The 14,731-nt window shown below is 39.4% G+C and overlaps 2 protein-coding genes across 2 annotated transcripts; one reads left to right on the forward strand and one right to left on the reverse strand.

The window, feature by feature from the left end:
• Nucleotides 1-1,284: 1,284 nt before the first annotated feature.
• LOC6044993 (putative fatty acyl-CoA reductase CG5065) lies at nucleotides 1,285-13,016 on the forward strand. Its single transcript, XM_001862382.2, has 6 exons — nucleotides 1,285-1,625; nucleotides 1,692-1,997; nucleotides 2,056-2,453; nucleotides 6,408-6,665; nucleotides 6,726-6,851; nucleotides 12,693-13,016. Exons 1-6 carry the CDS (start codon nucleotides 1,374-1,376, stop codon nucleotides 12,970-12,972), a joined length of 1,620 nt encoding a protein of 539 aa, XP_001862417.2. The 5' UTR covers nucleotides 1,285-1,373; the 3' UTR covers nucleotides 12,973-13,016.
• Nucleotides 13,017-13,052: 36 nt separating this feature from the next.
• LOC6044995 (ATP synthase subunit delta, mitochondrial) lies at nucleotides 13,053-14,179 on the reverse strand. The gene is made up of 4 exons (XM_001862384.2): nucleotides 14,047-14,179; nucleotides 13,655-13,869; nucleotides 13,384-13,595; nucleotides 13,053-13,314 (listed from the first exon to the last, which is right to left on the reverse strand). Exons 2-4 carry the CDS (start codon nucleotides 13,863-13,865, stop codon nucleotides 13,252-13,254), a joined length of 486 nt encoding a protein of 161 aa, XP_001862419.2. The 5' UTR covers nucleotides 13,866-13,869; nucleotides 14,047-14,179; the 3' UTR covers nucleotides 13,053-13,251.
• Nucleotides 14,180-14,731: the final 552 nt, after the last annotated feature.

Here is a 14,731-nt window from a genome sequence, read left to right on the forward strand (position 1 = left end):
TCCGGTTTATGGCCACTACTGCCGAAATGGCAAATTTCATGTCCAGTATCAAAAACCATAAAGTTTGATACCCATATTGCCCCAACTCTTACGGTCCGACAAATGTCCCCCCATCGGAACATCCGCGGGGCTTCCGGCCACTCCGGATTGTGGCCACTACTGCCGAAATGTCAAATTTCATGTCCAGTAGCAAAAACCATAAAGTTTGATACCCATATTGCCCCAACTCTTACGGTCTGGAAAATGTCCCCCATCGGAACATCCCTGGGGCCTCCGCCACTCCAGTCCAGGTGGTGGCCAGTTCCAATGATCGACTCCCGCGACTACCATGTCTTAGCTGGTCCTTGCCTCCAAGCCATCTGCTCCCAGACCTCCAGGCCGTCTGCTACCGGGCCACCAGGCCATCTGCTTCTGATGTGTTCTCGTCGACGTCCAGCAATAGAATGACTTTTCAGGACCGACCGAGCCGAGTTTTGTTGGCTCGTCGACGATCCGAAAATTATGTATGTGTGAGCATTTAAACAACCAACACGTCCGCTTCGGATGAAACCTCGGTAGGCACTGAATTTGTCTGAGGCTAAGTGCTAACTTAAATAGTATCGCACGGCATGTTGCAACCATGGTGCTACATTCTCGCGTGACAGTTCCACGGAAGGAGGAGGCAAGGCAAAATTTGCTAAGTGCTAGATACTTGAATCTGATTAATGTGTTCGGGAAAGGTTGCGCTTGACCAATCAGCGTTCGCTATTCTTTAGTAGTTTTATGTTAACTTTTAAGTACTTAAATAAATAAGTACTGTAATAAACATGTTTTAAGATCATTAAGTAAGTCTTCCCTTTCGTTTGGTGGGTAAAACGTTCAAATTGGTCGAGAGGGAAAAAAGATACAATCGTTTGAAATCTTGCACTTTTTTCGAAAATTTGCTTCTACGCGTTACATTTCGCTTCGCGAAAAATCTGGATTGCTACCCTTGTATAGAGCCCTAAGACAAAGTTCTTTGTCAAAAGACTATTTTACATAAAAAATGCAAAACAAGTTGCTTCCCATGTAGGCGTTTAGAAAACTGCATAATCGATACAAGTCAAAGAATTTCCCTTCCCTTCCCGCTCTTATTGATTTCAGACATTTTTACGCTATCGATCCCTCCTGCCCCGGATACGTCCACACATTCTAGACTAGTTGTTGTTTTGTGAGTTTGAGTGGTTCCCACATTACCTGTTGATCGAAGAGAGTGAGAATCACGGCCCTTAATTATTCGTTTACCTGTTGCGTCGCGCGTTCCACGAAACTTCGGCGCGATCGTTAGTCAGTTACGCGTTTGATCGCAGAGCGATAGGACGACCTGTGCATGCTGTTCTGCTCAAAAGTGCGCAATGAATAGCTTTTCGAACCATCCGATCGGGCTGCTGCCGGTGGAGGAAAACTATGACCCGAGCAAACCGTCGATTCCGGAGTTTTACTCCGGCAAGGACATCTTTATTACGGGCGGAACGGGCTTTATGGGGCGGGTGTTGATCGAGAAGCTGCTGCGATCGTGCAAGGGAGTGAACAAAATATTCGTTCTGTTGAGGGAAAAGAAGCAGAAAAGTGTTTGGGAGCGGGTTAAGGAAATGCACAATTTGCCGGTAAGTACTGAGGATCGAGTTGCATTGTGAAACCTCCAGATCGTGATCATCGTGTATTCGATTTAGCTGTTCGAAAAACTCCGCAAAGAAGCACCGGAAATGCTGGACAAGATAATTCCGGTAAAGGGGGATGTCATGTTACTTGGACTAGGCCTGTCCACCGACGATCTACAGATGATGTGCAACGTTTCGGTGGTCTTCCACGTGGCCGCCAGTGTACGGTTCGACGACCCGCTAAAGGATGCCATCCTTTTGAACACTCGCGGATCTAGGGAAGTTTTCCGGTTTGGGCAATCGCTGAAAAACCTGAGCGTAATAATGCACGTATCAACGACCTACTCCAACCCGGATCGCTACGAGATCGAGGAAATGGTAACGGGCTTACAGCGAAGTCGACAAACCTTCAAACCAACCCCCCTTTCCCTCGCAGATCTACCCGCCGTACGCCGATTGGCAGGAAACGATCCGAATCGCGGAACAATTTGACGAAGAAACGCTGGATGTCCTGGCGCCCATGTACATGGGCTTCCTGCCCAACACGTACGTCTTCACCAAGTCCCTGGCCGAGCAGATCGTCAACGACTACAAGGACAAGCTGCCGTTGATCCTGTTCCGGCCGTCGATCGTCATTTCCACCATGAAGGATCCCATCCCCGGCTGGATGGACAACTTCAACGGTCCGGTCGGTTTGCTGGTCGGGTGTGGCATCGGAATCTGCCGCACCATGTACTGCGATCCAAACAATGTCGCCGATTTTACGCCCGTTGACGTGTGCATCAAGGCGATGATCGTGGCGGCGTGGAAGAAGGGCACCGCCGTTGAACAAAGGTAATCGATCAGTTGCAATGATGTGCTGGAGGGAAAAATGACAGTAATTAGCAGTGCATGATCATCTGTTGATAAGTGACTTATCCGTCGAGGGGCGGTAACAACAGATTCCTTTCCCTTTCGTTGACCACGTGGTTCGGGTTCGAGGTCACGCTAGTCGTTGAATCATTTTCGACAAACTGGTTTACGAATGTTACGCTACAAAAGGCTAAAAATGCACTGTCTGGACGCCCTTACCCTTGGTAATAAAATCTTTATCGTTTTCTTTCTGAAGGGCGACATTGAACAAATGCGTTCCACAAAACCAATCCAACTTCATATCCAGTTGTTACAAGTTGAATTTAAATGCTATTTTTTTTGTTTTCTAGATTAAAACCTGTTCTGCTATTAAGTTTCCGACTAAATTTATTTAACACAATTAGTGCAACACAAATTCACAATTGCATGGTTTGTGGAAGGTGCTAACTTAAGGTTAATCTAAGATTTTAGTTAAAAAAAAGTTAGCTCTTTTCAATGTGTCTATTGATTTGAAAATATTCAATCCTCGTGTTAGTGGTTGGAGCATTTTTCACATTTACTCTTTTTCCATCTTTTTTACATCTTTGTCCATTTATCATAAACTTATCATTTATCATATCCTCCAACCTCAATAGTAAATTGGGTATTGTTTGATTTATTTGTGTTTTTTCTTCTTCAATTAAATACCCGCTGGCCGGCAACGAAATTACGGGAAAGAATAGTTTGTATCAGACTATGGCTATGCTGATACAGCACAGCGAAAAAGAAAGTGTTTTTTTCATCTGCGTGTATAAAGTATGAGGGTACAATTATTTGGCAATATTTTATTAAATTTTAAGTAATACTACACGGCCGGCTGCTGAAAATTGTTTAACGACTAGCTCTTCAGACTCTTCATATATTTTTTAATTTAATGCAATAAAACATGCAAACAATTTTGTTGATTTGTTTTGGAAGATGGCACTGGCAAGGGAATTGGCCAGCAGGAATCACATCCTTTACAATATTCACATCCCTTCAAAATATCAACAAACCAAAACTGCTTTTTTACAATGAATGATTACAATACTTGATGCTTATGGCGAACAACAAAATGGTTCCACTCTGACAGCTCAGAAACGGTTCCGCTTTTGAGTCCTTCTATTCATCTCCCAGGTTAAAAGTTGGTAAGACTGTAAACATTTTTTTCACCATTTCGATTTCCGAATAAGTTTAACAAATTGTGAAAAAATGCCAATTAATGACAATTAACCATCGCCCCAACCCCTTTGTGATTCTATTTTTATAAACAAAAACGTTACTTAATCCACCTTTAGGTGGTTGGTGCCTTCCTCACATTCATAAAGTCAATACATTCAGTAAAAATAGCAACATTCCCCCTTAACATGTTTAACAAATCAACTTTATTACTCAGGGGTTCGCAGACCTTCAATATTTCTGGCTCATCGGCAAGGTCTGATAAAAAAAAACCTATCCAACGATAGTTCGAAGGAAGATTCAGAGAATATTTTTATCACAATATCTGAAATCAGGCCTCCAAAAAGTGTATAAATAACACTTAAGTGCTAATAACTTTTGATAGGGTTGTCAGATCCTCGATGTCTTAGGCTCATTTGAAAGGTCTTTTGATTATCTAACTAACGATCAGGGATGCCAGGTTGCCAGATAAATCTGGCATTGCCAGATTTTTTGAGCGCCAATTAGAAAAAAAATAACTTTCTATTTCTTCCTCACATTGTTTTATTGACGTATTTTTTTTTTATTTTGTGAAGCTATAATGTATAAAAAGTTAAAATACACAGTTTTTGAACAAAAAATTACTTTTTACTTTGAGAAAAGTGGCTTGCCAGATTTTTCCCAGATTTTTTGCCAGATTTTTTACTCTTCAGACCTGGTAACCCTGCTAACGATAGATCGCATGATGGACCCAGATCCGGCCTCCAAAAAGTGTTCAAATAACACTTAAGTGCTAATAACTTTTGATAGGGTTGTCAGATCTTCAATGTTTTGGGCTCATTGGAAAGGTAGTTTTAATACCTTTCTAAAAATGTATAATATAATTTTCTTGCAAAAACCACCCTTTTCACCATCTTCCGGACATACGCCAAAATCGTTTTTTAAGCATAACTTTTGAAGTACTTAACTAAACTTGCTGATTTCAAATAGATAATCCCTCTATGAAAAAAAGGTGTACAGAAACAGCCAACTTTTGAGCTATGTGCTATTCACATTCGGGATTTAAATGAGAGAGTGGATTTTTAACTAAAATTTGAAACTGCTTAAATTTTAGAATTCCTAAGATCATTAGTTCTTAAAATTCTATGATTCTTAAATACTAAAATTAATAAATTCAAGACTTTAAAGTTGTTTTTTCTTAAATCATACTTATTTCTTGAATAGCTTTTTTATTTCTAAAATTTTTAAAACCCAATTCTTAACTACAGAAAATATTAAATTCTAGACTCTGAATTCTTTTAAGATTCCAAAATAATATTTTTCTATGTTCTAATATTGTATTTTTTCAATTCTGAAATAAACCATTCTTAGATTATAAAACTTATCGGCTACAAATTCAAAAAAACTTAAGCTCTTTTTTTTAAGCTTCAACATTGACAAAAAATCTAAAGCTCTAAAATTAAAAAGTTCTCAAATTCTGCAGGAGCTATTAGATTACGGCAAACAAACTTGCACTTTTTCGCGTTTGACAGTTTGCCAAACTCGCAAACAAGACAAAATGTATGCAAGCTGACATTTCTGCAAACAAATGTTGGCGAACAAACAACGTAGACAAACCTGCAAACTTCAAAATGTGCGAGTTTGTTTGTTTGCCGTATTCCAATACCTCCTTAACACACTTAAGATTAAAAATTAACAAACTCTTAATCTAATCTAATCAAACACAAGCTTAGCCAGTCCGAAGATTACGGCCCAAGTCCTTTATTGTCAATATTAATGATTGCAAGACGTCCAAGTAGCCCAGAAAATGTGTAGCAAAAATTAAAACGGCCAGGCCTACTGCGTTACATTAACCGCATTCTACATTTTAATAGTAGCCAAAGGATGTATAAAGAAAATGTATAAAAAGTATGTCGTTAGAAGATTCCACATATAGCGTGACCGAGAGCGTGACTTAATTATATAAATTATAATTCTATGTGTAGAAAATACATTTGATGATCGCAAATAAGAAAATTGCTTTGTTCTCAGACAATATTTGGAGTGCATCCCAAACAAATAAATACAAATTTATCTTCCCGTCAGCTCGTCAACGTCAATAGAAAAAGATCGAATCAGTCACACTTACATAACCCGGCATAAGCTCAATCACGCACGAACGTTAGCACGCTGCTAACTTCCCTTACGCGCGAGGTCATTGCTATTCATTAATTATTACTACATTACATTACAGCACCGAATAGCGGCGCATGACATGGGACTTTTTTAATTGTAACAATGCCTGAGCGTAAATGGGCAATTTCATTGTTAACATACGGTAATTAAAATTTGTGCAACTGTGTTATTAACATTAAGATGAAAGTGAAAAAAAAAACATCTTTTCTTTACAGAGCAAGCATGTTTTGAGTTTCCGAGTGACTTGCATTTTCTTAACGTTCATGACCTAGACCCGATGACACCAAAGCAAATAAATAAAAATAAATCCTTGGCAAAAGTTATACTTTACGAACTTTGATCGGTTGCGTTAAATTTGAATTTTTAATTCAACTAAAATGTGCTCTGTTGATGTCTTTTCCATCAATATAGGGCGCAACAAGTTAGTAGTAGAATTACATTTAAACATTCTAAGAAGCTTAACCGAATCAGTTTTTAGCTGTTGAATTATTTCTTTTAAGTTCAGCGGACCACAAACTTATTCAAAACAGCTGCACAAGGAAACAAATCACTCAGTTTATGTTATAATTTATATCTCACTTCCAGCACCTCGTTCTCGCCGGAATCGCCCCAACTTCCGGTGTACAACTGCTGCATTTCCAATCTGCGCAACTCGACCATGTCGCAGATCGTCGAAATGGGCAAAGCACTCAACAGTGAGATCCCGCTGGATTCCAGCCTGTGGGCGCCGGGAGGTGGAATCACCCAGATTCGCATCCGCAACTTTATCCAGGTGATGCTGTACCACATTCTGCCGGCGATACTGATCGACATGCTGTTCAAGCTGACTGGCCAGAGGCCATTGTATGGGTTATGATTATGGTATCCAAGAATATTTTATGATTATTTTTGAATTTATTGCAGCCTCGCAAAATTACAGCGGAAAGTGTACACTGCAAACGTTGCCCTGGAGTACTTTATTTTGAACAATTGGGATTTTAAGAATACAAACTTTATCAGACTGGCGTCCGAGATTCAACCGAATGACAAGTAAGTAGGGGAAGAACTACTCCATCGTGCAACTAATGTTGCCATATCAGCACTTTGAGGTTCTATTACAGCTCGTTCAAAGCGTTTTCAGCTGAAATCGAATGTTAATAGCTCAGCAATAGGAAGTGAGCATGGAAGCTTCTATCAACAGTTTTACAAAATAAGTTGTTTAAAAATAAGCAAATTGGATGGAGTTAGAAGCGAGTGCTTAACCTGCCAAACATATGAGACATACACAGAAAAAATGATGGTAAAATTCATCAGGAAATGGTGACAGATTCTGATTGATTATTCATTAGGTTCAAATTTTCACACATTTTTTAAGGAAATATTACTCAAAATAGAGGTAATATTTAACCGACCAAATTTTCAACATTCCGAATATCTAAATATCTAAAGTAAGAAAAAAAAGAAAAGATTACTAAACTCAGAAGTATTCATTGAGAATTTTGTAAAATCATAGTTAACAATCGATTTACATTTGAGTAATTCGCTATGTTTACGCAAATCGACTTTCCTATGTATTTTTCTCATTGGGATGAAACTTTGTTCACACATTCCTTTTGTCAAAGGAAGCAATTTGCATTATTAGTTGTTTCATTGAAGTCTTCAATTAATTTTGCACAATAATCATACAAATGGGTACGTACCCTGTTTGAAAAATGTCGCACGTCGTACGAGTTGTCGCACGGTTGTGATTTTACCGTTTTGATATAGATTGGTCGAAAGGACGACAAACGGACGACAAACACTCGACATGCTCGACATGGTTTTTTCAATCAATTTACCTTCAATTCGACGTCGATTATCGTCGACGCAAACAGTTTGACAGTTCTCTTCTGTTGATCTTGTTCGGACTTGATTGCAACCGAGTCGAACCAGTTGTTGTTGCTTTTAGGCTTTTGGAGGATTTTGGACAGTTAATAGGTAAGTTGTTTACTAGGTTCAATTACTTTTTCTGCCGGAAAGTTCCGGCCGGAGTGGGCGAGTGACCAAATCTTGTATTCCAGATTTCGGTCTTCGTGGCGGAGGAGGAGGAGGACGGGAAATATGGTTTACTCGGCGGGCCATTCCGGAAGACGGGACGGGAAGGAACCAGTGTGCGATCGTGGAAGCGGTTGGTGTTTGGTGTTTTACCGTCCGCGGGATGTTGCGACGCATACCTAATGGAACTGGTGAGTCATGTTTTAGAAACGATGGAGGTGTGCTGGAAGTGCGATTGGACGATCGAAATTAAAAATAGGATGAATGTAACAAAACAAATTCTCAACTTTTCAATCCAATAATTCCAAACTGAAAAATAAAAAAATGAAAAATACTAAAATTTTTAAAAAACTTAAAAGCTGAAATTGTAAAGTTGTAAAATTCTAGCATTTCAGAACTTAAAAATGTGAGAATTCGAAAATTCTAAATTTATTGAATTTCTTGATATTGTGCAAATTGTTAGTATTCTTTTCTTAAATTCTAGAATTTATTAATTCTTCAAATTCTCAAAGTTTTCAAATATTTTTGAAAAAATTTGAAATTCAAAAATAAGATTTTTTTTAATTGACAAAAACTTAAACACTAAAATTCCTTAATTCTTAAGTACTAAAATTCTTCAATTTATAAATACAAAAAATCTAACATTATAAAGTTCTTGAATTCCCAAAACGTTGGACGCACGAGTTGGAATTTTGAATTCTAATATTCAAAAAATTATGAGTTCTAAAATTAAAAAATTGTAAATTCTGTAAATTCTAAAATTGAAATAATTTATATTTTTAAATTCTAAAATTTCAAAGATCTTTTTTTTTTAATTACGCATTTGAAAACTTAATATGTTTCTTAAAATTTTAAAAATAAAAAAAAATGATTTTTTAGATCTTATTTTTTTTTTAAATTTTCAATAAAATACAAATTTAAAAAAAACTTTAACAAACTAAAATAAAAAAAAAATATTACAAAATTTAAAAAAAATACAAGTTCAAGTTTTGTTTTAAGTTTTAAAAATTGTTTTTTTTTTATATTTAAAAGTTTTAAAAATTTTTAAATAGTAAAAAAATCTTCTAACTTTTGAAAGTTTTCAAGGATTTTACAAAGTCAAAATTTTAAAAATATCACGAATTGAAATAAATGATTTTGGTATTGAGGCACCCTAAAATTCGAAAATTTTATAATTCAGAAAATTTTCATTTTTAAAAATTTCGAATTTCGGAACTTAAAATTTTTAAGAATTTCAGAATTATAGAATTTTAAAATTTTAGAATTTTAGAATTTTAGTATTTTAGAATTTTAGAATTTTAGCATTTTAAAATTTTAAAATTTAAGAATTTTAGAATTTTAGAATTTTAGAATTTGAGATTCTTTTAGCATTCTTAAATCAGGTACAATTTTCAAATAATAATATTCTCGGATTTCAAAACTAATTGCAATAATCTTAAATTTAAATCTATCATCTATCTAGGCATCTATTATTTATAATTCTTTTTTAAATGTTTAAATTTTGAAAGTTCATAAATTTAGTTTTTCTTTCATAGTTCAAAAAAACATATTTGAAATTTTATTGAATTGAAATTTTATAATTATTATTATTATTGAAATCTGAATTTAATTTATAAATTCTTGCCAATTGTTGATTGATGATATATTTTTTTCAGGCAACAATCTGATTCTGCCGGAAACCGGAATGCGTTCCCGTGTGGTCACTCGTGGCTTCCGTAGAATCCACGGAAGCAGTCCCGTTTTTTCGTACTCGTACTCCACAAAACCCACGTTTCCTCGTACTCCGGTAAACATCAATCCGTCGGAGATCCAAGATCGTCGCCAAGGCGTCGCATCCGGGTTTTGATCAGCTCGTCGAGGAACAAAAGTCAACACGACCAAGATGCTGCCACGGCCGCCTCAGAAGAACACCAACACCCACGCCGGAAGCTGCGGTCAAGGCAAATCCAGAAGGAAGCCAAGTTGGGGAAGAATCGGCGATACGCAAGTGAAATTAAGTGTACAATAAATATTTTGTGAAATTTTGACAGCTGGAATAAAAAAATCAATAAAACAAAACAACAGTTTTTTCAACTGCAAAATAACCCAAAATCCGAAATGACAGCACACGACAATAGCACGACATTCTAAATAACAAAACCGTGCGACGTCGGTCGAATGTCGTACGACAATGTCGTACAATTTCGATCATCGATCGCACGACAAATACGACATTTTGGTGCAAAAACGTATGACATTCGTGCGAAAGTCGCACGACATTGTCGAGCGACGTCGTACGATTGCACGGACGACAAACGACGGACGTCCGACGGACTTTTCAGTCAGGGTAAACATACGAAAATCTGTATCTTGAGATTTGGAGCAACACGTGAAAAGGGCGGATAAGCATTTTGACAGTTTAACCCAGTCAAATCATTCCGAATTCTGAAACGGAATCTAATTAGAATCGTATACAAATTCCGTTTCAAACGCAACAACCGGTTCGAACACGGAACCGGTTGTTGCGTTTGAAACGGAATTTGTATACGATTCTAATAAGATTCCGTTTCAGAATTCGGATTGAGTTTACTGGGAACCCTTTTATGCCTGATGGGTCATATATGGCCAAAAAATCAAAAATATGCTATTATTTTCTTATGGTTATAAGAATCATTTTCCCATCAATAATATTTTTTTGAAAATTCAAGCTTGAAAAGGTTTAAGCATTTTTGCTATTTCTCAAGCTTCAGGTATTTTTTTTTCTCAAAATTTGAAGAGTGAAACAATAGCTGACCTCCCCTGCTACCATTTAACACTATGGGCACATCCGTGGAACTCTGAACAAATTTCTGCTCAAAAAGTGTGACGAGAAATCAGTTCATTAGTGTTCTACGATAAATTTGTCCTAGATGATTTCTCAGCACACTACGATCTCATAAAAGAAAATGTATACCAGTTAGACTGACATTCGTGGCAACGAATCAAAACAAACAAGCTCATCACGATTTGCACCTTTTTATCAACTAAAAATTGAGTGAAAATGTGTTTCCGTTAAACTGGTCATCCCAGGAGTTAAGCGTTTTGCGTTTTGCGTCTTCCATAAACAACCATCTTAACAAGAGTACAGATTGAAAGTTAAAAAAAACTTGGCCTGGTGACATCAACTAAGACAACAGAAGTGATCACTTGAAGGCACATTTAAAATTGCTTCATTGAACCACTCGTTTTCAAATAACTACCGTAGCTTTCAAGCGTAATGATTATTTCAGTTCAACTTATGTATTCTTTGTACAAAATCAAGATTCATAAAAATAATGCTCGTAACAAATCCAACCACCGGAAAATAATCCATTTAGATAGCACTTCCCGGTTCTCGATCAAGTGATGTTCACACTAAACATTTTTATCAGATTTTTTTATGAAATCCGTTTCTTTTACGACGCAATAGAATATGAACGAAAATGGTTCCTGACGATGGACGGACATTTGTAAACATTAGAAAATTGTTTTTTTGCATGGCCAGCTACGATGTTGTTTTCTTTTATGTGTATAACAGTTTATTCCAGTTTCTATCAGTCAAGGGGTTCTAAAGTTGTGTTTCGAGTTATTTGCTCAGGCTTGAGAAAAAATCGTGCTGTTGATCAACCCCTCGGTTAAATCTATTATAAAATCTGTTATAAAAGTTGGAGCTCTCCACCGCTAGAGGCAGCACTGTATAAATCCCTATTTTTGAATCTCAAGTTCTACCGATGTGCTATGGGTTTTGTAAAATAGTTGCCTATTGCCTGGAAATTTGCAAAATAGTTGCAGCTGTCAAAATGCTTATACGCCCTTTTCAAATGTTGCTCTAGAGATGGGATTTTCTCATCCGGCCCGGCGACGGGCTGATAAAGCTACCGAACAACGTTGGAAATAAGTTTCCACATCACCCGTGCGGGAAATCTATAATAGGGTAAAAGAGCACCGGATTCAAGTGGTAGAAATGACAGTTCGCCCATAAGGAATACATTGTAGAAAAAAGCAAAAACTGCTCGAATGGAAATGCTACATTCATGCGTTTCAGGCTGCGATACAGCTGTTCCATGTCCTGGCACTCCAACTCTTCCAGGCGGCGCTTCTTATCCCGGAAGAGATGGGTTTGCTGTCTTCGCAACTGTTTGTACGACTCCTTGTTCCCACGGGTGTTGTGCAGCAGCCACTTGTCCCGCGCTGCTTTCTTCTTGTCCCAAATCGCCTGACATTCCTCGTCGAACCAGCCGTTCCGTCGAACTCGGTCCACGTACCTGATGGCGCTCGATGCCGCTGCGTTGATGGCTGCTTCTATATGGCAGGTCTCGAGAGGGGCTTCGGCAAGCTCACCCTCGTCAGGCAACGCAGTTTCGAGTTCCCGCGCGTACTGGGTAGCGACCTCAGGATCCTTGAAACACTCCAGATTATACCGCTGCGGGCGACGGACGGTAGTGGTCGAGTCTATGGCCGCGCCACGGTAGGTTCTGACGTCGGTTATGTCCGAGAAGTGCCGACCATCGATGAGAACGTGGTCGATTTGCGTCTCCGTTTCGTTTGGTGATCTCCAGGTGTACTTGTAGAGGAGGCTGTGCTGGAAGAAGGTACTACGTATGGCCATGTTTCGGGAGGTAGCGAAATCGATGAGTCGCAGGTTGTTCTCGTTCGTCTGCTGGTGGACGCTGAACCTCCCAATAAACGGTCTAAACTTCTCCTAGCCGACTTGAGCGTTTAAGTCGCCAATGACAATCTTAACGTCGTGTTTTGGATACTTCATGTACTCGCGGTCAAGAAGCACATTTCAAAACTCTAGAATCGTAGCTCGCGATAATGAACACCTCTACAACTAATGCAAATGCCCTCCTCTTTCAGCAAAGACTTCTACTACCGAGACTTTGTCGAGTTTGACATCACGCTGTACTTCCGCAACTGCATCCTAGGCGCGCGGCGATACCTGCTGAAACAAAAGGACGAAGACATCCCAAAGGCGCTGGCCCACCAGCGGAGACTGCGCGTGCTGGATTTCGTGTGCAAACTGCTGCTTACCGTTGGCTTCCTGTACATGACGCTGATCAAGCTGGACATGATTGGGTTCTTGTTGCACTCGACTTCATACAAAACGAGCTATCCGCTCTCGTTGGAACGCGTTTAGAATAATAAATTGTACTTACCTTGTTGGCTGGCTGTTATAAAAAAGGGAGTTTTCTTTCACACACGCACTGAAGAAACCGATTCCCGATTAATTGTACACTGCTTGAATTTATTAGTCACTTCACTTCAACGGCCGTGACTTTTGAAGAATTTTTTCGACTTTCTGTACTCTCTATGAAATGAAAGATCACTGAACACTGATCTCGCACTTGAACCTAAACGTAAGGACAATCGGGTGCCAGAAACGGATTCTCCGGCAGGATGGTGTTCTGCTCGCACCTTATTCAGCAGCCTTGACGAGAGCCTCGGCCACTTCAACGGCGATTCCAGCCTCGGCACGTTCCTGTTTGGAATGAAAACAAAATAATCACTTAGATTTCAAAATTTACGGGGAAATTCCGGATTGCCGTACCACATCAGTGGACGCCGACGACAGTTTGTTCTGGGCGCCGGACAGGAGCTCGCGGCACGCACCGGCATCCAGATCCTCAACCGGGTGGGCTTCCTCGGCCAACACCTGCACGGAAGAGTCCTCGTTCACGGTGATGGTGCCGCTGGAAACAAACACCTTCTTGACGGCACCGTCCTGCTCGTACACGGTCACAACACCCGGCTTCAGGACAGCTGGAATCAGAATGGAAACAATTAATAACCAACCCGAGTCCAATTACAAGGAACCTTACCGAGGGTGGGGACGTGCTTGGGCAGAATACCGAAGGCACCGCTGAACGACGGAACGTCCACCTGCCGGATGTTGGCGGAATCGTAGAAGACCTTGTTGGCGGCGGCCAGCGTGAAGGCCATCTCGTCGGCGTAGCCGCGCGACTGCATGGCACGCAGGGCCGGTCGGACCGAGCTGGCCAAGCGGGCGGTGCTTCTCAGTGCGAAGGACATTTTTCTGTCGAGGGTAAAAATTCCGGGAGAAAAGAAGAAAATTATGTAACCAAAGGTGCACCAAGGCACGATAGTAAAGAAGGCTGAATTCAGTCTAAAAAAAACTTAATTCAGCGTATTTTAGCAGCCGCACCTCAAACACTCAAAAAAATGCCAATAACTATTGAAAATTGGGACTTACGTTTGCTTTTATGAATAGTTTTTCACGCCGCAAAAGCTGGAGAATGTGCACACACCACGGATAATGTCTGCCGCGAGCTGTCAAAAAGTGCTGTCACGAAGGAGGCGAGTGTTGTTGTTGCAGCGGCACCGCAAGGGTTTGTCGGAGTTGCGCAGTGTTGCCAGATGCTTTCTAGTTTGCTTTTTAACACGTACAAACTATTCTTCACGTAAACTAATCTCAAAGACATAAACAATCACTTTTAAACCCCGCCGTTTGACAGCGTGATTTTTAAAACCCGCCAAACAAATCGCAGCAAACTCTGGGTTGCGAAGCGAACATTTTGTCAATTTTGTTCTGTTGTTAATGAAAGCGGTGAGGTTTTGGAGAGAGAATTATTATTTCCCGGCCAAAAAGGACCAGCCCGAATTTTTCAGTGAATTCTGCTGTCTGGAGGTTAACCAGTTTCGTATTGACGTAGACTTACGTCTTTGTCGAAGGTACTGGGGTGTCATTCCAAAAAACCCGGGCCGAAGGCCCTGGAATATTGCGTCATCCGTCAATCGCTTATATCTTCCTTCCCTCAAATCGAATCGGCACGATTTTGGTTCCATTCGATTCGAAAATTATTCAGCAATTTGCTATAAAACTTTCATTGTTGGCAAAATAGTTTTACTATTGAAACAATTGAATGTTTTAAAATGTT

This window comes from Culex quinquefasciatus, chromosome 1, assembly GCF_015732765.1.
Source record: "Culex quinquefasciatus strain JHB chromosome 1, VPISU_Cqui_1.0_pri_paternal, whole genome shotgun sequence".
NCBI classification, from domain to species: Eukaryota; Metazoa; Arthropoda; class Insecta; order Diptera; family Culicidae; genus Culex; species Culex quinquefasciatus.

Coding starts and splice junctions, on each gene's coding strand:
- LOC6044993 (XM_001862382.2), top strand. CDS start 1,374: ATGAATAGCTTTTCGAACCATCCGATCGGGCTGCTGCCGGTGGAGGAA. Junction 2,454..6,407: donor GGCACCGCCGTTGAACAAAG/GTAATCGATCAG, acceptor TCTCACTTCCAG/CACCTCGTTCTCGCCGGAAT. Junction 6,666..6,725: donor CTGACTGGCCAGAGGCCATT/GTATGGGTTATG, acceptor AATTTATTGCAG/CCTCGCAAAATTACAGCGGA.
- LOC6044995 (XM_001862384.2), bottom strand. CDS start 13,865: ATGTCCTTCGCACTGAGAAGCACCGCCCGCTTGGCCAGCTCGGTCCGA. Junction 13,596..13,654: donor CAAGCACGTCCCCACCCTCG/GTAAGGTTCCTT, acceptor TTCTGATTCCAG/CTGTCCTGAAGCCGGGTGTT. Junction 13,315..13,383: donor CGTCGGCGTCCACTGATGTG/GTACGGCAATCC, acceptor CATTCCAAACAG/GAACGTGCCGAGGCTGGAAT.